General features: G+C 40.7%; 1 protein-coding gene across 2 annotated transcripts in view; it reads left to right on the forward strand.

Moving 5' to 3' along the window:
- Positions 1 to 15,568, forward strand: part of EGLN1 (egl-9 family hypoxia inducible factor 1) — a 49,437-nt gene extending 33,869 nt beyond the window's left edge. Inside the window, exons 2-5 of one of the 2 annotated variants that reach the window (XM_034765116.1) lie at positions 3,709 to 3,828; positions 6,991 to 7,127; positions 11,149 to 11,216; positions 12,951 to 15,568. In XM_034765116.1, the coding sequence (XP_034621007.1) occupies positions 3,709 to 3,828; positions 6,991 to 7,127; positions 11,149 to 11,216; positions 12,951 to 13,015 (390 nt within the window). In that variant the 3' untranslated portion in view covers positions 13,016 to 15,568. The remainder of the gene's footprint in view (positions 1 to 3,708; positions 3,829 to 6,990; positions 7,128 to 11,148; positions 11,217 to 12,950) is intronic. The other variant, XM_034765117.1, reaches the window with a different exon arrangement.
- The last annotated feature ends 9,225 nt before the right edge of the window (positions 15,569 to 24,793 follow it).

Consider the following 24,793-nt stretch of genomic DNA (forward strand, 5'->3'; position numbering starts at 1 on the left):
ATTGTTTGTCAGGAAAAGGCCTTGCAGTTCTGCATTACAGGGAAGGAAACATGCTTATTTGGACCTATAGGGGACATTGGTACCAGATGCGGGTTTTGAAGGAAGAGGAACACTTTTATACACTCTCTGTTTATACAAGCACTTAACTTAGTCTCCTGAAATCTATACTGTAAATTCTGTTTCAAAGTCTTGGGTGGGGAAAAGCTCCAAGTTAATAAATGCAGGAATAGCTTTAGGAGCGGGGTCTGTTTTTCTATGGAAAATGTTTCCAGTTTTTCTAGTACAAAGTAAAACACTAAAACGTTTGTTACAGATTATAGATGAACATTTAACAAATGCCCTATGCTCATGTTATTTTTGGGGGGGGGGTTGTGACTGTTATGGTATAGAACACCTTATTTCTGGTAATTACAAATTTTTGAGGTACTATAAATAAATAGAACTTTGTCTGTGTCCTAGCTGTATGAGGAAGGAGAGGGAAAGTCCAAAGTAAGAAATACATAAGCTTCCTACATCAACAATATATATAAATTAATAAAAAGATAGGGACACACCTATAGTCATTCTCTTTAAAAAGCTTTTAACGTCTGCCAATTTTGACAAAGAAAGTGTATCCGCAGAAGGTTTGGAGATTTGCTTGGAGTTAGTGAGCACCAAAAATAAATAGTATGTCTTTCTGCTGCGCATTTACTTCTGCATTATTTTCAGTATTGCCTTCCAGAGGGTTAGATAGAAATAAAAATAAAGGTATTACACCTTAATTTTATCTGTCTATATACACACACACACATATATATATATATATATACACATACACACACACATATATATAATGGAAGAACATAGTGTGATTTCATTGTACATATGTATAACTGCTGTATCCTTAAAAAGCAAAATGAAAACTCTTAAATATGAATAACTTTGCAGTACATGAGAACATATTTATATTGTTTTGGGCAAAGAAAAAAATACATTTCACAGACACTATGGAAACTGTAAGCTTTCTAATTTTCCTTTAGAGTAACTCAGTTGGGGCGAGGGGGGGATGAATAATAAAGCAATATATGTAAATATAGTGTGCAATATCGGTTTATTGCAGTTTGCTTTTCATTTTGCAGTCACTGTTACTGATATGACCAATATATATTAGTTTTGCTGTGACACTTTATCTAGCTATTTTCTTTTAGTATTTGCTTCTGCTACTAATAGACTCTAAAGTAAAAATAAATAAAGCTAGTTTCTAAGCATTGACAGTATTTTAGATTCACATGAATCATAGAAAACACTCTCAAGCATTACTGACAACTAACTTTAAACATATTTATTGGAAATTCTACATTAAAGGATTAGATGGTGATAATGGGGTTTTCATTGTACTATCTTAAAAAGGGCTGGTGGATCTGCGTCTTCAGATGGCTTTAATAGATTCAATAGGCAGAATTTAAATTGTACGATCCAGCCTCCAGGATTAAGTTAAGAAACAGTAAATTAAGAGAATCTTCCTGTAACTTACTCATTTGGTTTCCTTCCAGATTTACAAATTTGTGGAAGCTATGTTTTTCTAACTATGTAACTTTTCTTCCCTAACTTTTTTTCCCTGGATGCATGTAAGTGTCTTTGAGGGAGTATTTTCTCGTGGTTAGAAGGGCCTGGTATGGGAAGCAGGATTCATAGGTTTTACTCTTGATTCTCACTGACTCAGTGAATGATCTTCAAGTCATTAGGAGAAAATTGAGAAAGAGAGGCTCTGTTACATGAGTTTAGTAGTACCTGTTTCATCTGGGTGTTAAGGATTAATATCTGTAATGGACGTATGTGGCGCGTCTCATCCAAACATCTCAAATAACTTATTGTATATATTTTAGTATTCCTTTAAATTTGGATGGAGGTGCAGATGAAATTATAACAGCTGGGGATAGGTGTGGGTGAGGCTGGATCCAGCAAAAACTGGACTCAGCTTTCAAAGCAGTGCAAGTTCTAGAATACCAGATACTGGTTCTGTGGTAGTCTGACATTTTTTCAAAAGAGAGGTTGTCTTTCTACGGCAGCCAATGTCTTCCTTTTCAAAACTAGCTTCATTTTTCATTCATTAATTCCTGTGTATAAAAAACAGGAAGTTACAGAACACTAATATGACATTGTTTGGTATCATAAACCCACAAAATCTAAACAATACTGAATTAATCTTCCTGTGGCAACAGTGATAAATGTTGACCTTGCCAAATATTAGGTCATGTTTCTCTGTGTAATATGTTTACTTAATGTAAGATCCTGTAACAGTGCATGCATTTAAGGGATTAAGCAAACTCTGAATTTTGTGGGTTTTGTGGCTTTGAGACTTCTGCCGTAATGTCATATTAACTTAGTTTTTTGCATTAATGTAACTATATGTCCATTTACCAAATTTTAAACTTGTATTTACTGACACCATCTTTAACAAAGGGTATATTCTAATTTCTCTACGTAGGACTATATTTGTGTTTAAATGTTAAAATATGTAGGTTAGCTTTTACTCTTGTAGCAAGATCTTCTTTCCTATTTATAATTAAGGCATGGAAACTTCAGGCTGTAATAATAGTCTTTACTGAATGAACCTTAAATGCTTTTAAAACCTGCTATTAAAATATCCTCCCATCTATGTGCCAAGCAGCAATTTCTTGCATTTGGAATAAACTCTATAATACCCTATGTTTGTATATATTATAGAAAGAAATATTTTAAAAAAAGCTTTGTCTCCAGAAATCCTCTCCCAACCACAATATCAAAACGTAGTGCCAGCAAAGCATGCACTGAAAGATTTCAAATTGGGAGGGGCATGTTTTTAAAATGTTAAGCAAGGCATAAGCTGTACAATTCTTGTTGATTATAAGAGGATTAGCATGACTGAAACTTTGCTCAGCCATTTGAAAATTTAGGGTTAGGGTTTGAAATTCTGAGCTAAATTTGTTAGTCTAACTTTAACTCAATCAGTGATGCCTAGGCTTAGAAAGGATCTGTAGACAATGGGCCTTCATTTAAATCTAGTTTGGGGGGAGGAGAGTGCGGAGAGGAAGCCATCATACTCTTTGCAAAAATGCAAAAGTCATAATTTTAGTTTAAAAGGAAAATAAAAAATATTGTGTATGATTATAGGTACTCGGGTATTATGATGATGGGTGGCAGTATAAAATCCTTAAATTTTCATGTGAAATTGCTTATCATGGGAAATAATTCAGATTGACTTAATTCACAAAAAATGGAATCTGCCACTTGTCCATACCCACCTTGACAAACTATCACTTAGAAAGCATACTAGGGATTCTTCTGTGGGAGGTTTGTTTTATATATAAAAACATTTTGAAGGAATGACTTTTAAAATGTAGGCTTTAAGTTTTCATTTGCAGATCTGCCTTTCATTGTGGAGTCATTCAAACAGGTAGGGAGTAAGGAAATATCAAGCAGAACTTCTGTCTCGAGGATTTTTGTTCAGAGTCTTTCAGTGAGTCAGGTCTTGTGGAGCTGAAAGTAAAGAGAATGTTTTTTGTTCTTGTAAATTGTTTCCATAGCTACACCAGTTCAGGGAGCTTTCAATGGATGCTGATGCCTATTAACAGGTGTGAGTTGGAGTAAAAGCTTTAATTGTGAACTGACATAGATGAAGTGCAGAAATCCATTTTTACAGGTAGGAGAAATGTCCGTTTGGTTCATATGGTGATTCTTTGATTGCAGGCAATGGTGGCTTGTTATCCAGGCAATGGAACAGGATATGTGCGTCATGTTGATAATCCAAATGGAGACGGAAGATGTGTCACATGTATATATTATCTTAATAAAGACTGGGATGCCAAGGTATGTAGTTTCTCTTCCTATATGAGAGAAATTAACAATTTTTTTTCCACTGTGTGTGTGTGTGTGTGTTTAGGATTCCTGCTCCTGAAGCTTTTCATTGAGCTCCATATCACTTACTTTATATTTTAATTTAAATAAAATAAGAGAATTCCTTGTACACCTTGGTGAGGTGTACCAAATAGTAAGCATTATTGCTTCAGGGTTTTGAAGGATATTGATAGAACGTCCCTGGAGTGGAAGTCTGGAAAGGGCTAATAAGCTTAATATGGTATATACTTTTTGTATGTCTTATTTGACATAAAATAAGCCAATTACACTAGTATCTGAGCACCCCAGATACCTAAAAATTATGATATGCATATGTATGAATACACATTAATGCGGGGGTTCTCAAACTGGGGGTCGGGACCTCTCAGGGGGTCACAAGGTTATTACATGGGGGGTTGTGAGCTGTCAGCCTCCATCCCAAACCTGCTTTGCCTCCAGCATTTATAATGGTGTTAAATTAAAAACACTTTTTTTATATATTTATCGGGGGGTCACACTCAGAGGCTTGCTATGTGGAAGGGGTCACCAGTACAAAAGTTTGAGAACCACTGCATTAATGTAATATAAACAGAACAAACCTCTTTCCCAATTGATATTAAACAAAAAGTAACTGAAGAGGGAATGTATTAATGAGATTAGTATGAAAGTACAAATGAAAGATACTACATTTGCTTCAACTTTGTAGTGCGTGTGGGTTTTTAATTTTTTTAAATTTTGAGTCAAGCTGGCGTTACCGTAGCCAACACCCATTCTGCCTGAAGGGAGAAGCTGGAGGTTAAGGAGTTCTTTTAAAAACACCAGTTGTACCATTTTAACTATATCAGTAGAGTTTAAAGCAATACAACCCCGTCTAGTGTGGACTCAATTATACCAACATTAAGATGCTATATATACTCATACAGGAAGAGGAATAAGCTATACCAGTAAAGCACCTTTATAGTTGCATAACTGCAACCATTCTAGGGGGTTGTACCAGCGTAACTATTGTGTTGGGTTGTTTTAAATCACCGCCAATCAAAATAGTCATACCAGTACAAAAATAGCTTATAGACCAGGCCTAAGACTTAGAAAAGATCTTTTATGAGCTCCCCAAAAGTCTAATGTACTTCATGGCAGAATTAATAAATTCAAGTTCTGAAGGATGTTTCCCTTGACTGGAATCTTGTTGGCAGTATAAGATAATGTCTTCACTATATTGTTGATATACTGGCAAAGCCTTTGTGATATAAACTAGCCCACAGACTACTAAATGGGTACCATGGCTGTAGCGATCACTGTTCTGATCATTCTGTGTGCAGGATCTAATAGAAATCTCCATTTGGCTTTTAGCCAGTAGTTTTCTAGTTACTCTCTAGGATTTGGGGCTTGACTAACATGTCTAAATGCAGTTAACACTATGGAAGTGTTGGTAGCTAATCCTGGTTCAGTACAGCTGAACAAGATATGCAGAGCTATAACATGAATTCAGATTGCAAAGATTGCATTGCTGAGAGACTAAGGAGCAATCAGTTATGCAGAGATTATTCCCTATTATTATGTACAGAAGGAAAGCTCACTCATGATTGTCTGAAAAGTCATGTGATTTATCAATACATTTCTGTTGCTTAGCACCTTAAAAGTGAGAGAACTGAAATGGTGAGGAATATTAATCGATCTGATCTGCAAATCCCTGTGCTTAGCTGGCCACAGCTGAGTTCAGTGATGGTGATTTTCATGTTCAAAGGTTTTCATGACACTGTCTACTTCACTCTACAGCCCTGTGGAGTAGATGGTATACTTGTGTACAATTTGAAGATCTGAAAACTGAGTTGGAGTGAGTGTAAGTAACCAGGTCAGGGGGAGCCCACAAAGCCTACACCTCTGACCCCTCTATGCAAAATGGTAAACCGCTTTCATTTAAAAAGTAAGTTACTAGCCCATTCTGGCATGGCTGCATCCTTCAAACTGTAAAGAGATTGGTAGGGCTGAACATTTTGATGATTTTTTCCTTTAAAAATCGTGGTTTACTCCAGGGTCTTAGCAGCAGCTGCCCAGACTGGCATTTGGAGCACTTATGACTTTAATTTTATTGGGGGGGTTTATGCCACAGAGAAGGGGCAAAGATTAGCTCATGGCTTTGGGGAGGCTTTCACTAGATGTGGTGAGTTCTTTCCTGTTCACTGATTAAACTACCTGTAGCTGACCTGCCTCACCTGAATTACCAGTATGATTTCTGGCCCCAAGGAGAGGCACAAATTGGTGGAGGAGCAGAATAGAGCCAGTCCACCCCATATCCTTGACAGTAGCAGCAGTCTTCCAAGGAGAGGGGTGAACGGATTACAGGGATAAAGAATGGGCAGGCTCTTGTGACGTAGAAGGGAGGCATCATTGGGTGGAGAAGGGACAGAAGGAGGGGGAAAAAAGAACCATAGCCTCCCCATAATCAACAAACTACTGTCTTCCTCTGGAGAAAATGAAGGCTCATTGAAAACAATGTCATAGTTCTAGAGATGCCACGCTAGCGTATGTACTAAAGTACTAGAATGGCTATGTATTGCTAAAAAACTAGGGATATGATACCCTCAGAGCAGCCGGCTGGAGGGAGGCGCAATGTGACCAAAGACGACCAGGATCTTTAGAAATATATTCATTGTGAGTAACTCTCTCCTTTTTCTGATGTTGGTATTCTGTAGATATGCATACTCACCCACCTATTTAAGAGCTCCAAGTTTGGATGGGCTTGAAATAAATGGACAGTGACATGACATCCAAAGAACAATGATTCCCCAAAAGCTTAAAAAAAGAGTTGTCAACTTTTTCTTATTTTAAATTACAGGTTCATGATTTTTTAAATGTATCATTAGCAAATCAATAATTGCCCTTGGAGAGAGCGAAACTAGTGGGACTCAGAATTAGAACTCTGCTATACTGGGCTGTGTTGATTTTTTGCTTTGTGGTTTCGGTCACCACCTTAACATCTGTTTCACTTCCTCAAATGCATAGTGGTTAAAAAACAAAAACAAAAAACCCTTTTATTGTAAAACAGGGGTTGAGAGTTGCTATTTGTAAAGCACCTTGAAATCACTGGATGAAGAGTAAATAAATATTTAAGACTGTTTTTTTTAAATCACTTAGGTAAGTGGAGGTATTCTTCGAATATTCCCAGAAGGCAAAGCTCAATTTGCTGATATTGAACCCAAATTTGATAGATTGCTGTTTTTCTGGTCTGACCGCCGCAACCCTCATGAAGTGCAGCCAGCATTTGCTACAAGGTAAGATGAATGAGATGTAGGAATGTATTTCATAAAGCTTCTGTTAGAGGTAGAAGAACATATGACAAACTAAGAGCAAGGAGGAAATTTTAATATAGTATGGCCTGAAACAGCCCATTTCTTGTACAATTTGAGGCTCCTTTGCAAATATACTATTGATGCTTGATGTCAGAGTGCCATCGTACTGTAGTCTTCCTATGCAATTTCTCCTCTTTCTAGAAAATCTAGTTCTGGGTACAATTTTGGGTATTCGGAAAATCCTTTTTGGTACATAAATACTCAAAAAAGGACACCACTGGTAATTTTGATTTCACAAAGCTATATCAGTCTCATAAAGGGCCGGATACAGAGCTCATTGTTAGGGCCCTACCAAATTCACTGTCCATTTTAGTCAATTTCATGGTCATGGGAGTTAAAGTAAATTTCATGGTTTCAGATATTTACATCTGAACTTTCACAGCGGTGTAACTGTGTAGGTCCTGACCCAAAGGGGGGTGTCGTGGGGGGGGGGGGGGCGCAAGGCTATTGTAAGGGGTCGTGGGATTGCCACCCTTACTTCTGTGCTGCTGCTGGGGTGCTGCCTGGAGAGCTGGGCAGCCGGAGAGCAGCAGCTGCTGACTGGGCACCCAGCTCTAAAGCCAGCAGAAGTGAGGGTCACAGAGTATGTGGGGGTGCTTTACCATATGTCTGGGTTTTCCTGGCAGCCTCGTGCCCAGGACAGACAGCTGGAGCTGCAGCCTTCTGCTCGGGTTGGGGGCTGACAGCCAACCTCACTTCCGTGCTGCCTTCAGAGCTGGGCACCCAGCCAGGAGCCACAGAGCTTCCTGCAGCTGGGGGAGGTTCCTGGAGGTGGGTCTGACTCGGCTCCAGGAGCAGCCCGTACAGGGGAAGAGGAAGTCCCGTCCCTCCCTAGCCCAGGCCAGGACTAGCAGATGGAGGTTGGTGCACAATATGAGTCCCTAGCTGGGGTGCCCCCAGCTTTGCCCCTCCCCTATAATAGCCAGATTTCACAGTCCGTGACGTGTTTTTCACGGCCGTTAATTTGGTAGGGTCCTACTCATAGTCAGTGATGTCTTCTCACTGATTACAACTGGCTTTTTATTAGGCCTATATTGTATTAATTTTCCTCCTTGCTCCTAGTTAGACGACATGTGTTTAAGATGGCTAGCCATAGCAATTTTCTTTGGCGTTCTTTTAATTTGGGGATGTTACTGTCTTTTTTTATTTTAAAATTTCCTTCGTTTTCCCCTGCCAGTTTTACACCACAAAAGTGGCTGTGGCTGGGGAAAGGATGAGGTGCTCCTCTGTACTCCGCTCTCTCTATTACATGGATAGGGAGTACTATGTTGCTCCTTGTCTGAATCGCAAACAGAACTTCGCTCTCGCCAATGTGCTACTAATTCTACGGCAGAGTGGTAATGGTGGTGAACATATCTGCAGTCACTGCCAAACCTGTGTCTCCAATGTGGCATTACCAGATGCTATCTGCCAATCCACTGGGGTGGTGACTTTAACTACTAAATCATTGTAATTATTAATTCTGTAGAATCCACATTTCATGTTGCACATAACATTTTGATATGTCAAGATGTAAAAGCTGGGATGCTAGTAGTGACACCCATACTTAATGTTGCCCAGCATTTTAATTTTAAGTCCTTGCTCTTTGCATAAAGGATAATTAACTTGAGCCAAACTGTTTCAGGCTTTTTTGAGGACAAGGATCATAGGTAGAAAATGTGTTTTCCTGTTTTTAAATTCTTGCTATCTTTTTTTTGAGTGGCTATAGTCAAAACTGCTGGGAGCAGAAAGTTGAAATTAGGTAGGAGGGGGAAAAAAAAGATGAAATAGCCCCCATTGAACCTTTTGACTGTTTTGGTTACATTGATTTGGTGAGGCAGTGTGGCCTAAAGGATACAATAGAGGGCTGGGAATCAGGAGATGTCAGTTCTGTTCCTGGCTCTGCCACTGGCCTGCTGGGTGACCTTGGGCAGATCACTTCTGTGCATCAGTTTCCTCATCTGCAAGATGGGGTAATGATATTGTCCTTTGTAAAGTGCTTTGAGATTCTACTGATGAAAAGCTCCTTATAAAAGCTAGATGATGATTATTACATACTGTTTGGCAGCGTTTAGGATTATCCCACTTTGGGTGTGCAAGTAATCAGAACAAAAGCACTTTTTAAAGCAACACCCCAAAGGAATGTAGGTATATGTGTGTCAGACTAACTTGGGTGCGCAGTGCATGTGTTTGATCTTGTAGGGAGTGCATGGGATGAATTGCATTGTAAGACCAACACCTCACTCAATATGCACCTTCTAAGGTGTGCACTCGAGCAAGATGCACATCAGGTGAAGTGTGTGAGGAGGAGGAGCCCTTGGCAGATTTACTGTGCACCTTGCACAGAACAGGGCATTCTGGTGGTAACTAGCGAAATAGAAAAATTCCAGACTATGAAATTTCATATATTAAAAAAATGGGGGCAGGGAGAGGGGGAAAGTCCATTTAAAAAAAAAAAAGTCTAAACCTGTTCAGAGAGTGAATATTCTGATTGCACAGTTAAGTACTCAAAAGTTAGGAAATATCAAGGTCAATGTTACCCATTATTACTCGTGGCAGCAAAGGTTACTGTATTTCAACTCTAGAACAAGAATGATGAAAGTCTAATGACATTGCTGCTACTCCCTAAAAATCTATTTTGTGGAGAATCTCGCATCCAGAACCAAGTACCTGGATCATACAGAAAATATAATTTTATCTTATGTAATCAGATGTGTCTGTTTTTATGTGAAGTGTGGAGTAGAAAAAAATTCTAACACAAAAATTTGCTCACAATTTATCTGGACCTGATTTTAACTTCAATTTTCCACTATACTTAAGCTGTGGTGCATAATAAAGGGGAATTCCCCTTTACATCATTTTGAGACTTTGGACTTCAAATTATTTGCTACTTCTAATACTTTAAATAAATCAATGTATATTTAAACATTAAATTTTCAAGTCAAGCAGAAATACTCTGGCTGTATTTTGTTTGTCTGAAAGAAAACCTTAGTGACTAATGCAAGCAACAGGAATTGGATAATTCATGTTTCTCTACATGCTAAGACTGTAAACTAGAAGCATAAATAGCTTCCATTTATGGAACACTTTTTTAATCTGAGTCATAAAGCAATCTACATATTTAAATGTACAGAAATCAGCTGCTCCTGGTTGAAGCATGTTACTGTTTAACAATGTACAGCAACACTACACAACAGCGCAGGACAGGCAGCTTGTTGAAAATTCATGGGTTTTTGATTAGGCAGAATGTAATAACCTTTATGCTCTAGCCTATTTAGTTCAACACCCCACTTCCTTTGCAAAATGTACCATGGGATTTTTAAATACGTGTGTGCAGGACCTCCTCTTTATTCTGTCTTGTTTGAAACATTGTATTTCCAAAGGCACAATACTCCCAGAAGCTTTGTTGGGGCATTGGTTCAGTACTGATTCAGATGGAAGGGTGCCACTTACTGAAACTACTAAAATATTTCTGAAGTGCCTATCATGCACTATACATGGGCTATAGAATGCTGGTCGATCTGTCTGGAAGGGATAATTACTTCTCCCTCACAGTGAATGATCAGCATGACTTCCTGCAGCATGATGCTACCTTGAACCTGCTTAATTTATGAAATGTGAGACCACAACCTAAGATGGTCTGGCTGCAGACTATACAATACAGTTTCTTGAATGTGATTTGGGTAATAATTTTATAGCATTTACTGGAAAATGCAGATTCATAGCATCAATGGCAAACCCACTTTCTTTTCAAATAACAATTTCCTTCATATAAATGATATTAAAATAGTAGAAATTAACAAAATCTTCTCTCCCCCCCCCCCGCCATTCCCCCTAATCCTATTCTATCAAATGTACTGAAAAAAAAACTAACAATTAAATGGGTTGTATTATGTAAATAAACATCACTCTTTGTTTTCCAGACTTCAGGAATTCATTTGTTGTATTTTCATCCATTTTATAGGTACGCAATAACAGTGTGGTATTTTGATGCAGATGAAAGAGCACGAGCTAAAGTAAAATATCTAACTGGTAATAATCACTTTTGTATATTATATATGTATTCTTGGTTTTCTGGGAAAAAAATCTAAATAGTCAATACCAGCCACCAAGAGAGGGTGCTACTTTGTAACGAGAGGGTTAACATGATTTGTGTAGTTATGTTTTAGAAGAAAGGTTGTCAAATGGTTAGAGCTGTAGGTAGCCTGTAACTTGGGAGACCCAAATTCAGTACCCTGCTCTGCCACATGCTTTCTGCATGACCTTGGGCAAATCACTTAGCCTCTGTGTGTCTGTTCCTGGTCTGTAAAACTGGGATATTACTTCTCCCCATCCCTAATACCTAGGATAAATACATTGGAGAGTAATGGGGGCCATGCAAGTACCTAAAATAGAAGATAATTTTAACAATTGGACAGGACTTGATAAATCAGCTTGAATGGAGTGTGTGTATTGAAAAGCAAAGAAAGCTAAAACTGAATATCTGGAATAAAAGAATTGAGAATGTATTCATTTACAAATGTTGATTTTTGTGATAGTCGCTTCTTCTGCAAGGCTGCCCTAAGCACACTTAGCTAAAATCTGCCTTCCTCTTGTGGATTGCCCTTCAAGAGGAAGTTGATTTAATTTTCCTGTGCAAATAAGCAGGCTTTATCAGAATGAGCAGCTTAGTTCTGTTGTCCTACATGAAATTAATGTGAAGTAATTGATGGCATTGGCAGTAAAGGTCAATTTAAATATTTTTGCATATATAGTTATAGGGCCAGATTCCCAGCTGCTGGGAATTAGAATAGCACTAATGAAGTCAGTGGCTCTGTAGTGACTTTCACCACCTTGAGAATCTGGTTCTAATCTGACTTCCTCTGAGTCAATGAGGGTTTTGACACTGATTTAAATGGGAGCCAAATGTGGGAGCAGATGCACACACTGCTTACGATTCCTATCTTCCCTGGTACAGTTGATGACATCACGGACTACTAAAGCAGTATGAGGAATGTAGCTCCTTCTCTGCTTTAGGTGTCAGTTTTCCAAGGAATGCAGAGATCTGAGCAGTTCAACTCTGGTCTTGGTAGCTGATGGGTCTTTCTTTTGGTTTACCATTGATATGTATAGATTTAAAAATCACAAAACTAAATACTTGATTTGTTAATGATTTGGAGACTTAAACAGTTCTATTTTACTTTAAAGTATTACAGTTCACTTCTAACGAAAAGGGCAGGAAAGATGGCAATTTAGGATATACCTCATCTAGGATGTTAAATCTTTATCCTTTTTAATATATAACAAACTCTTCTCTTCAGTAATTCTCTTCACAAAAGTAAAATGATGATGGACCAAATTCTGAGGTTCACTTGACTTCTTTGCGAGTTTGCCTGTGTAAGGACTGAGCCCTACACTTTCAAAATGGACTGTCTGAAGTTAGGCTCTTAACTCCATATTTGAACAGCTAAACAATTGACTCGATTTTCAGCCATAATTCAGTCAGTTGACACCTAGGTTCCAAACTTTAAGCACCAAAGTTTGAAAATTTTCTCCTGAATATAAAAATAGCTGCTCAGAATTTGGCCCATAAGGAGATAACAAGTATATGAATTTGTATTTTATTTTCTGAAGCGTGTGGAATACCAGTTGAAAATACCTATTTTGCATGGTACCAAACTTTCAACAGGAAGGCATAGAAGTGTCACAGTAGTTTTATTATAGCACACTCTTTAGCAAATACTTAAACATTATGCTGATGTTTTGTTTTGTTTTTTTTTCCTGCAGGTGAAAAAGGTGTGAGGGTTGAACTCAATAAACCTTCTGACTCAATTGGGAAAGACGTTTTATAAAGGATTTCATCTAGCAACTTTCCTTGCGACTTCCCCCAGTAAACTATTAACTTTTGAATGTGAATAATGGGATAAAGAAAAATTGACAAGAAATCAAGGTTTTAATAAAGAAACAAACACAGCATTTCAATGTTGTATCAAACAGAAGATTTTGACTGCTGAACCATTGTGCTATGTGACTGTGACTCCAGACCTGTGACTGCTTATGTAAAGAAGATAAGCAATCAGTAAGAAATAGCATACACATATGGACATGAAATAAGTGCCCTACATAGAATTTTTCCATTCTTATATTTTGCCAGACCTGTCATCCAATTCATTTCTCCCTTTTTTTTATATGGTAAAGTTTGGATTTGGGGTAATTTTTGTATGACCAGGTACAATTTATCAAAATTGAGTAAAAAAAATACAGTATTCTCCAAAATATCATTGATCTATTTTTGTAAATCTGTTCATACTGTTCTCTGCCATGAAAGACCTAATTTAATATAAGAATTGCCAGTAACTGATGATCACTTTAATTTTCTTTACATCTAAAGTCAGAAAAGGAGCACTTTAATTACCAGCTAAAAACCTGATTGTTTTATATTCATATCTCACACTAATTTGAACTTTTAAAGATTGCTGCTGTATTGTTTTTGACTGTCCTTTTTGAAACTTGTTAACAGAAACAAATCATTATCTTACTATCAGCAACTTCTAATTCATGGTGTTGTATGTTGAATCCACAGAGGGGAAGGATTCTATATCTTTTTTTTTTTTTTTTTTTTTTTTTTAAGTGACTGGCACTAAGTGAACTCGACACTATCCATGTAGATGGCTTTGGGGACCTGGTAAATACCGTCAAGTTCCTAGGATATATAAGGGCTTTCCTAGGCTTTTATAGGTACCCAGAACCTCCTCCCTATGTATTTGACAGGAGAATTCCACCTTTTTCTTCCTTTCTAAAAGTTGTTCTTTTACTGTACATAAGTTAATAGAACATTGAAATTCACAAACTTTGTGTTTTTTCTGAATATTGGTGTCCCGTCTGATCTGCAGGCTGGCTCCTTGGTCTATTATATAGTATCAAGGGAACATTCAATACATTGAGGCTGAAGTGCATCACTACAGGCTTCATGTGTAATACATTTTCAGATTGTCACTCTGTTGAAGGATTTCCCCAAAAAGGCACTGGCCTTTGATCAGTCCTGAGTGTTTAGCGCAAAAAAATTACTTTATTTTTACACTTTCATTTTTTTTAAAGGAAAAACGGACTTTACAGAAATAAAGATGAGGCATCCAAAAGCTTTGAAATTCTGTTACTTAAGAGATGGATGTTCTAGTCTTGAGCTTTAAAGTTTGAGAGAACAAAGAAAATCCTAAAAGGCAGCATCCATATTTACAAATGTCTTTGGTATTTGAGCTCACCCTTTTCCATTTTTCTATCTGTCCTTGATTTCCTTACATAGCCAAAACAATGTGAGTGTACAGAAATATTTCTGTATATAATATTACAACTTTCAACAATTTTAGCATCTGTATAGTTTGTATTCAATCAGAAACCTTTTCTATGGAAAGCTCAGTAATTTTTATTAAAAAGATTACTATTCATGTAAAACATGAAAAAACAACAACAACCACCCAACAACCCTTATTTTATTTAGTGACAAACTGACCGGGGGGGGGGGGGGGGAGGGGGGGGGCAGGGGAAAACTTATTATTGTGATACAATGGAGGAGACCTTATGGAAAAATTCTCATTTTGTTCAGACCTTAATTAGTTCTCACTCTTTACAGCTTAGTTTCTCTTTCCTCCCTTCCCAGAAAATCAGACAAGACACCTCTACTGTAAGTGCCTCTGCCAGCCTGACCAAGGAGTGTAAATCTTCATTACATGGTCTGCAGTGCAGTGCATTGCATTAGGCCAGCTTTAACAAAACAAACACATAAAAAAGCCACCACTTTTAATTTTATCTGCTTTTGTATTATTTTAATGGAGATTTGATTGGTTTTGTTTCAAAAATGTACAGCATAAACCTTTCAATTCTGTTCTAGTCCCTCTGTAATTCAAACTTCTATTGCTGCAGGTATGCAAAGTATCAAATTCTAATCACTGTATAGGTTTCTGCTTGCCAGACAGGTTAAAAAAAAAAGTGCTTAATTTTTTGCTTCATCATTTCTTGTCAATCATTACAAAAGGGTCAACAAATCAGAGCAGCCATTTCTTTAACAGTATCCTTTTAGAATCTGTTCATTTCATGTCAGTTGAAATCTTCAATCTTGAGCGTCACAAAGCAGGTCCCTGTTTAAAACTATTTTTTAAACTGTCTTATGACCTGTATGTGTTTAGTCCTGGTTAAAGATAAAGCTTCATAATACTATTTTTATTCATGACATTAGCCAGCTGTAAAACACGAGACCTTTTTCTATAACAGGCAAAGAAATTCAGGATTCATTTACAGATTGCCTATAAAGTCATGTAATTTGAAAAGCAGTGTTCATTATAAAGAGCTCTCAAGTTGCTTGTAAAGCTAATCTAATTAAAAAGATGTATAAAGGTTCTTGGAAACAATGTGGTGGTTATTTGTAATTATGTAACTTTTTAAAGCCTACTCCACAGCAACTAATTTATAATCTGATAAAATGGGTGGGGGGTGTCTGTTTTTAGCATTCAGTGACACTACAGCTACAGTCAAGGGTCTGCCATTTGTTTCCTTGGTAAATTCTGTTTTTAATTATCTGGATGTGTGGGGGTTTTTTAATTGAGAGGAGGTTGAGAAAAGTTTGGTGTCAATTTTTAGATGTAGTGGGTGAGCTGTATTGATGCAAATCATGTTTTACACCAGTGCAATGAGTCTACACAGGGTGGGTGGTTTGTATTAGTGTAGCTACGCTGGTGTGGGGGGGAAAAAAGCCCAACCCTGAATTTTGACCCTTGAGGATAGCAGTAGCCTGGTACAGTGTGAGCCAGGCTTCCAGCTACATGTTGTTCACCAATCCATGCAGGTTATATATGCTGTTCTCCAAGCCTTCTAGTCAGTCCTTTCCTGACCACTGTTTGGTGAACAGGTTTCTGTTTGCTCTTCTGCATCACTCCAGCTCTTAAAAACTCTCTTAAATGTACTAGTCTTCCTTGCAGTTGGTTCAGTAACAGTGCCCTGATTTTTCTAGGCCTATCAGCCTCTGTTCGGTTTGTACTGCTCCAGTACCTGTTTTTTTTTGGTACTTTGGCACATCCATGGTATTTCTGGCACTTGGACTCAATCTTGCCCTGTTCCATTTTCTTTTATCAGTTTGTCGATGGCTACGTTAAAGCACTTTTTCAGCAGACCACCTCAGTGCTTTGAGGTCTGCTCGGTAGTTCAGTGCCAGGTAACTTGTTCTTCGTGTGATCTTTCTATCAGATATGTCTAATTAGGAAAAAGGCCTCTTGGCAGCTTCAGATCATGTCTGTGATGGACTGACATATTTATTGTAGAGTCGACCATGATGTGCAGTGGTATCAGATTTGCCATCGATGTCACACAATGGACTAAAGAAAGGTGAGAAGTGTCTCTGGATGCTTGGAAGGAAGATACCTGTAAGCCTGGTAGCAGGCCAGTTCAGAGTGCTTTCAAGCAGAAATACTACAAACAGAAGCCTGAGGCAGTCAAGACTTCGGGTTACCGTAATTTAGTCCAGGGACTGGGAAGTGAAATGACCATGTTTGCATGCACACACATCTCTTGAGTCACATTAGTGTCTTGAAACCAGGCTAAAAAAAAAAATTACATTTTAACAATCTATTCAAACAAACAATTGCAAAAAACAGCAAAGATTGCTAATGGACTATAATACTAACCACAAAACCCAGGCAGTATGGTTTAAAGCAATATCCGTGTACGTGGCCTTCTCACACATACACAGCTGCAGACACTCTCAAACACATTGTCAATTCCCCTAGTAAATCAGGCACTGAGTCAACCAGACAAGCTTAACGCTGCCCTGTCTTTTATGCCACTGTTCCTAGGGGATTAATCTTTAGTTTCCATTTTCCAAAGGTTCCCATAGGAGTCTTAACTAGTATTTTGCAATACACCTCTACCTCGATATAACACTTTCCTCGGGAGCCAAAAAAATCTTACCGCGTTATAGGTGAAACCGCGTTATATTGAACTTGCTTTGATTCACCGGGGTGCGCAGCCCCGCCCCACCGGAGCACTGCTTTACTGCGTTATATCCGAATTCATGTTATATCAGGTCGCGTATATTGAGGTAGTGGTGTATTAGAATTGCGGGCTATATAATTCAGGACCAAAACTTCAAAGACACATGGAGTCTTGTTCTGATGTACCAAACAATGAAACATTATTCTTTTTTGTATTTGTACAGAAAGTAAACATGTAACATTATACAAAAATGGAGTCTCAGAACCAAAACAAAAAATTGTCTTATGTTTGCACAATGAAACAAACTAGTCATCTGGGTGGGGGAAGTGGTTAGTTTGTTTTGTAGGTAGGCACTCACTAATACGTTTTGTCTGAACTAATTTTCTGATGGTGTTAATATTTCTAGTGAAATCATGGTGCTAATTGGGATCTGTTGTCTGGCTTTAGTTCTACAAATTTGCATAGTTTTTGCTGGTATTAAAATTTCTATTTTAATAGAATATAGATTACTTCCTACCACTTTTGCTTAACCCAAAAGACATATAATGAAAACAACTTCTGTACAAAGAATCTATGTGAGGAAAAACAGTTTAGTGCTATAAAGTGGTAATAGTTAGAAAAACAGCTATTAGAAATGAGGTAGCCATTTATCTGATTAAGTTAATGAAGACATTATTGGGACTTCCGTCTACCATCTGCACTTGGTCCTGTGTGTTGGTCATGAACCTCAGAGGGTGAAGAGCCCAGGTGACCTAACAGTGTGTCTTGCTTACATTGACGTGGCTTTACCTTCTAAAGCAGTGGTGGGCAACCTGCGGCCCACGTCAGAGTAATTCTCTGACAGGCTGCGAGACAGTTTGTTTACATTGACTGTCTGCAGGCATGGCCGCCCACAGCACCAAGTGGCCGCGGTTCGCCGTTCCTGACCAATGGGAGCTGCAGGCCACGGGGAGGTGCTGGCTGCCGCTTCCCGCAGCTCCCATTGGCCGGGAATGGCAAACTGCTGCCACTGGGAGCTGTGGGTGGCCGTGCCTGCGGACGGTCACTGTAAACAAATTGGCTTTCGGCCCGCCAGTGGATTACCCTGATGGGCCGCAGGTTGCCCACCACTGTTCTAAAGTGTATCTTACAGTAATGTCTTTATTTCTATATAGATCAGCCTTGCAAAATTCCAGTGTCCCCAGCTCAGTAGGAGATTTTTCAAGAGACTTACAAGTGCCATTAACTACTGCCAAATCTCAGCTGCCATTAAAAAAAATTTTTTTTCCTTAGTCCTTGTGAAGAAAACTTTAAATGTGAACTGCTACTGCAACCAACATAGTCACTGTAGAGGGAGCTCTGTTCACTCTGCAGTAGGTTCTTCTGTGAGCTTGGCTTCCCTAGGCCCATGCAATGGGAAAATGAGTATTGTTACTACCATTAATATTGGTGTCATCTGGTATGCAATACTATCATGGTTAATAGCAATGTTGCGTTGGAAGGGTTACACGCACTTATCAATATCCATGTACACTTGCAGTCACTATAAACCAATCTTCAAAAATCCTGAAATACGAATAAAAGCAAGTATCTGATCCAAATCATTTAATGTGTTCAAGAAAGCCAAATTAAAAAAGGGACGTATAGCCGCTTGCCACACCTATTCTTTAAAAAAAAAAAAAAAAAAAAATCGCCCACTCTTACCATGAAGAGAACAATCTCTTTTTTTCCCCATTCAAACACACATTCATGGACAAATGGACTGATTGTCTCTGTAACACATTCACACTTCTCTTGCACACCTGCACAGTGCAGATGGACTCTCACAAGCATACACCTGGACTCTCATGACCTTCTCCCTGTATATTCACTCCTCATGGAGAGACCTGCTTTTATTCACATTTCATACTAAACTCATTCACACACATTTCATGCCAGTCTTTCTCTCATCTGTCTTCTGCACCAACCCCCCACTCGGCCTCACTCAGTTCTCAACCCCATTCATCCTGCCCCCCACTGTTCACACCCCAACTCCACCACCTCTTCATTCGCTTACTCTTCACCTTGACACGAGTTCTCTGCATGCCCCAAATTCATCAACTCCTTCCCCCAAATTAGTCAACTATCTTCTCTTCTGATTTGATTCTTCTCTCTCTTCACCCAATAAATTTATCACTTTCCTTCCTCCTCACCCATTCCTTCCCCCCGCCCCCCAAGACTTCTATTATCTCTCAACAGTGTCTCTTCACAGCTGCAGCAGATGCCCTCAGGTCTCGTTGGGTTTCAGGTCTACTAACCTCTCCGAGCTGTCTGGTGACTAAACTTCCTAGTGGCTCTGCTTAGAGCTATCTTTTAGTCCCGGCTTGTGGGGCTGGGAGTTCTGGAGTCTCTTGCTTAAGGAGGGACCAATAGAGCTCCTGGGATCTTTGTCCACTACCTAGAATAAGGTGCTGGTTAAATTCTGCTGTGCTAGGTTTGGAGATGGCTGCAAAGATGAGTGGGAGTACTCTGGCATTAGCTTCACCTGACTGGAATGAGGGAGAGGCAGGCAACAGACTGTTACAGTAATGCTTGAGCCACAACTGATAGGCCCCATTATACTAGGCACTGTACAAATACCTAGAGAGAGATTATAATCTAAATAGGTGATAGAATGGGAGAAAGGAAGTGGTAGTAATCCCATTTTACAGATGGACTAAATAAGTGACTTGCCCCATGTCACAGGAAATCTGCAGTGGAGCTGGTAATTGAACCCATTTCTCCAGTCCAATGCCTTAACCCAAGACCATCCTTCCTTTCAAGTAGCATGTGAGCTGAGAAATTGAGATCTAGCTCTGTTCCCCCAAAGTTCAGGATCTGGATCCAGTGTCCCTTCTGGACCTGTCTATAAATGTCACTGCTGTTGGTTAGAGTCAGGTGTGATTTCATTTCTGTGCCAATTTTTGATAGTAGTGTAGGCAGCAAGCTGTCTGCTTGCTTTTAAATAGAAATACATCCAACATAATTAAAATACAAAGATCTGACTTCCATCCCCAAAAGCAAGAAAATGCAAATAAAGCTCATACAAGTCCAGGGGAGAAACAGGGATGTTTTTCTTTATCATATTCACTTATGCCTCAGCAAAGGCTGCCCAAACTCTCTATTGTATGTAGAATACTTAGAAAATGTTTCTGTTTTTGCCAAGTCCTACAGTGAGACAAGGGAACTGGGTCCCTCTGGTGGTTGTGTTTAAAATAAGTATATCATTTTAAAAAAAAAAGTATTTTACGTTTCCTATTGTTCTCTATTAAAAATGTCTTGGGGTAATTAAAAGGAGGGAAAAAGTCAAATTCTTCTATGTATTTTAAGCCATGAAGTGTGGTCTAAGTTTACACTAGAAAAGCTATACTGCTATAACTCTCAGTTGGAGTATGGAAATTTTTTTTTTAATGGATATAGTAATAATATAAGCACTGGTCTAGATAAATGTATACCTCTATAAACGTTACCTTACACCCATATAGCTTATTTTGCTTCCCAAACCACAATAAGCTATACCACTAAAGCACTTTTCCATACCAGTATAACTGCACCCACTCTATGGGGCTTTTAACTACATTGGTAGAGATAGAGCAGACAAGCACTTAGTCTGAGAAACCTTAATGTAGATAACTTGGCTCGCTGTTTCTTCAATGCTCCCTAGAATGCTTTTCATGCTCCTTGGAAGAGCCTCCTGGCCATCAAGCATTTTTTCTTCCTTTCATCCTCTTATTAAAGCCTCCTTATGTGATCTCATCAGATCTGCTGTCTTATCCTTGAAGCGTTATCCCTTGGACTGTCTATCCAGCAGTCTACCTCTCCAGGCTCTTAGGCCTTGGCTACACTGGTGCTGTACAGCGCTGCAACTTGCTGCGCTCAGGGGTGTGAAAACGCCCCCCCCGCCCGAGCGCAGTGAGTGCAGTACTGTAAAGCGCCAGTGTAATCAGCGCTGCACGCTCACTCACAGTGCTGCAAGCTACTCCCCTCGGAGAGGGGGCAGCGCTGTGAATTCCCAAGTGTAGCCAAGGCCTTATACTACATCCCTTGTTGTGCTATCCAAGAGGGTTACCATCTTTAAAAATTTTTAAAAAAGGACACTCCACGGGCCCCTTCCCTGCCCCCAACTCCGCCCATTCCCCGCCCCTTCCCCAAAGTCCCCGCCCTAACTCCCCCTCCTCCCTCCCAGCCATGCGAAAAGGGCTGCCTGAGCGCTACCGGCTTCATGGTTTGCCGGGCAGCCTCCAGACCCTGCGTCCCCGGCCTGCGCTTCCCCAGCGCAGCTGGAGCCCGGGAGGGGAAGCGCCCAGCCGGGGGCGCAGGGTCTGGAGGCTGCCCAGGAAACCGTGAAGCCGGTAGCGCTCGGGCTTCGGGCAGCCCCCATGCCTCCGGACCCTGCGCCCCCGGCCGGGCACTTCCCCTCCCGCGGCTGCTGTGCTCTTCCCCTGACTCTTCGGCTCTGTTTAAGAGCCGAGCTGCCCGAGCGCTACCAGCTTCAGGCAGCCCCCCTGCCTCCGGACCCTGCACCGCCGGAGCAAAGCAGCTGGAACCCAGGAGGGGAAGTGCCCGGCCGGCGGCTCGGGGTCTGGAGGCAAGGGGGCTGCCCAAAGCCGGAGCACTCGGCTCTTTGAAACAGAGCCGAAGAGTCAGGGGAGGAGCTGAGCAGCTGGAGCCCGGGAGGGGAAGTGCCCGGCCAGTATTTTTCCCGGACATGTTCGGCTTTTTGGCAATTCCCCCCGGAAGGGGGTTTGATTACCAAAAAGCCGGACATGTCCGGGGAAAAACAGGACGTATGGTAACCCTATATCCAACAACCATATTAGTCTGAGGCCTTGGCTACACTTGCGAGTTACAGCGCTGTAAAGCCTCCCCCAGCACTGTAACTCTCTCCCTGTCCACACTGGCAGGGCCCTTACAGCGCTGTATCTCCCTGGGTACACTGCTGCAGGTACTCCACCTCCCCGAGAAGCATAAGGCCTGGTCTCCACTAAGCCCCCACTTCGGACTAAGGTACACAAATTCAGCTACGTTAATAACGTAGCAGAATTCGAAGTACCTTAGTCCGAACTTACCGCGGGTCCAGACGCGGCAGGGAGGCTCCCCCGTCGATGCCGCGTACTCCTCTCGCCAAGCTGGAGTACCGGCGTCGACGGTGAGCACTTCCGGGATCGATCCCAGAACATCGATTGCCTGCCACCAGACCCTCCGGTAAGTGTAGATGTACAGCGGAGTGGCTATGACTCACGGGTGTGAGTGTAAACGCTTGCAGCGCTGTACTAATCACCTTGTCAAGTGGCCAATCCTCTCCATTGTTGTGACCAGCTGCAGTAGGGTTACCATATTTCTACAAGCAAAAAAGAGGACACTGGGGGGTGGGGGGGAGGAGCCCCGCTCTAGCCCTGCTGCTGCTCCACCCCCATCCACTCCCTCCCACTTCCCACCCCCTGATTGCCCCCCTCAGAACCCCCAACCCCCCGCTCCTTGTCCCCTGACTGCCCCCTCCTGGGACCCCTGCCACTAACTGCCCCCTAGGACCCTACCGCTTATCTAAGCCCTCCTGCTTCTTGTCCCCTGACTGCCCCCTCCTGAAAATGCCCTACGACCCTACCTGTCCCCTGACTGCCCCGACCCTTATCCACACTCCCACCCCATATTCACACCCCTGCCCCCAGACAGACCCCCAGTGACTCCCATGCCCTATCTAACTGCTCCCTGCCCCCGACAGGACCACCAGAACTCCTGACCCATCCAACCACCTCTGCTACCTGCCTGCCTCGACCACTCTCCACACCCCTGCCCCCTGACAGCCCTCCCAAAACCCCAGACCCATCTAACCCCCCCTGCTCCCTGTCCCTGACTGTCCCAACCCCTCTCCACACCCCTGGCCCCCTGACAGCCCCTCCAGACCCATCTAACCCCCCCACTCCCTGTCCATGACTGTCGCAACCCCTCTCCACACCCTTGCCCCCCTGGCAGCCTGCCCCCCAAAACTCCCGACCCATCCAACCCCCCCTCCCTGTCCCCTGACCAGGGCCAGCTTTAAAGAGCCCAGGAATCGGGCTGCGCTCCGGCCGGGGTTGCAGGCATGCACAGTGCTGTCAAACTAAAGTTTTAATCATACAAGAAAAGAAAAGCATTATAAATGGTTAATAGATCATATACATACAGATTGCAAAGTCCTTATATCAGGTTTGTAGCAGTGACTGACTGTTGGCTTGTAAAATCTCTCTGGTAACTTCCAAAAGAATGGAAGCTCCTCAATACATAGTTCAAAATGCTCCTTTTAGTTGTAAAGCCACAGTCCAGAGAACCAGAGCAGGAAAGAGGCAACATGGAGATGTCTCAGGTGTGCTTTTATATCCTGTGGCCGCGTGCATGGACGTTTACTGTCCAAAACAAAGCCCACAGCCTCTGTACGTGGAAAGTTACTGGCCCAAGATGGAGTCCAGGGTCTTGGGAGCATGTCACATGCCCTTGCATGTTTTGCTGAATCACAGGGGATGATTCTTACTGTCTCAGGTATCCTCAGGAAGAGCTACTGGGTGGGATGAATTTCTTCACTGGCCCATTGTGAGAGCTGAGTGTCCTTGATGGGCCATCAATACATAGCTGTCTAGCCCTGAAGTAAATCCAGGGATACAACACAGGTTTCTGATACAAGTACATAGCCAATATTCATAACTTCAGATACAAAGAGGATACGGGATTTAACCAGGATAATCATACTTGCTAGATTGTAACGTTTCCATTGACACCTTACATGATACACTTTGTATAAGATTGATAGTAATTGTATAACAGTGGTAATATAAATGGTCATCTTTAATCACCTAGCATCATAGGAGGTACTATATTCTTCATACATAAAGTTGAATCACTGATAGACCTGCAAAACTTACCTTTCTACAAGAAGCACCCACAGCAACACACTAAAATGGGAGCTTAGAGACATGCTAATACCGTCCAGTATAAAATAACTACAGAGTCTGCAGCTTAAAGAGCTTTGAAACTCTTATATAACTGTTGCACAAGAAATGCCTGGCAACTATACCATTATACTTAATCATATAGATTTGCATGGGCAGAAAGCCAGATTTTTTTTCAAAATGCTGTCCATGATTGCCAAATTATTTAGGCAATCCAGTTTTGATTTGATTTTTTTTTTTTTGGAAGGTGTGACAGGCCAATCCAAAAGATTGTTCACAATGCTTTCACACTGTCAAAGATAGAATTTAGAAAAACTCACTATCCTATAAACATCCCCCAAATAACTGATGTGGTAGTTTTTTGATTCCGTAAAGAAAGAACACCAGTAGTACATAAAATAACATTTGTTAAATTTGTTGTTACTGACAACAGTATAGGTAACACCTAAAATTACTTAGCAGCTTAGAAAAAAAATCTGTGTTCAATTTGTTTACTTTGACACTATACAAAAAAATGATGGCAAATGCAGTTTCACTTTCTCCTGTTTCTGTAGGTCTTTTATGCTGTACTAGGTGAGAAAAAATTGTGAGGGGGAAGATTGTGTAATTGTTAGGACAGAACTTGAAGTGTATAGGTGCATACTTGAAACTACTATTAAATTATTTTTTTTAACCGACTAGGATTTCAAGTTGATAATGTCCTGTAAGTCAGGAAACTTGCTTTCTTTC

Source organism: Trachemys scripta, chromosome 3 (genome assembly GCF_013100865.1).
Source record: "Trachemys scripta elegans isolate TJP31775 chromosome 3, CAS_Tse_1.0, whole genome shotgun sequence".
Taxonomy (NCBI): Eukaryota; Metazoa; Chordata; order Testudines; family Emydidae; genus Trachemys; species Trachemys scripta.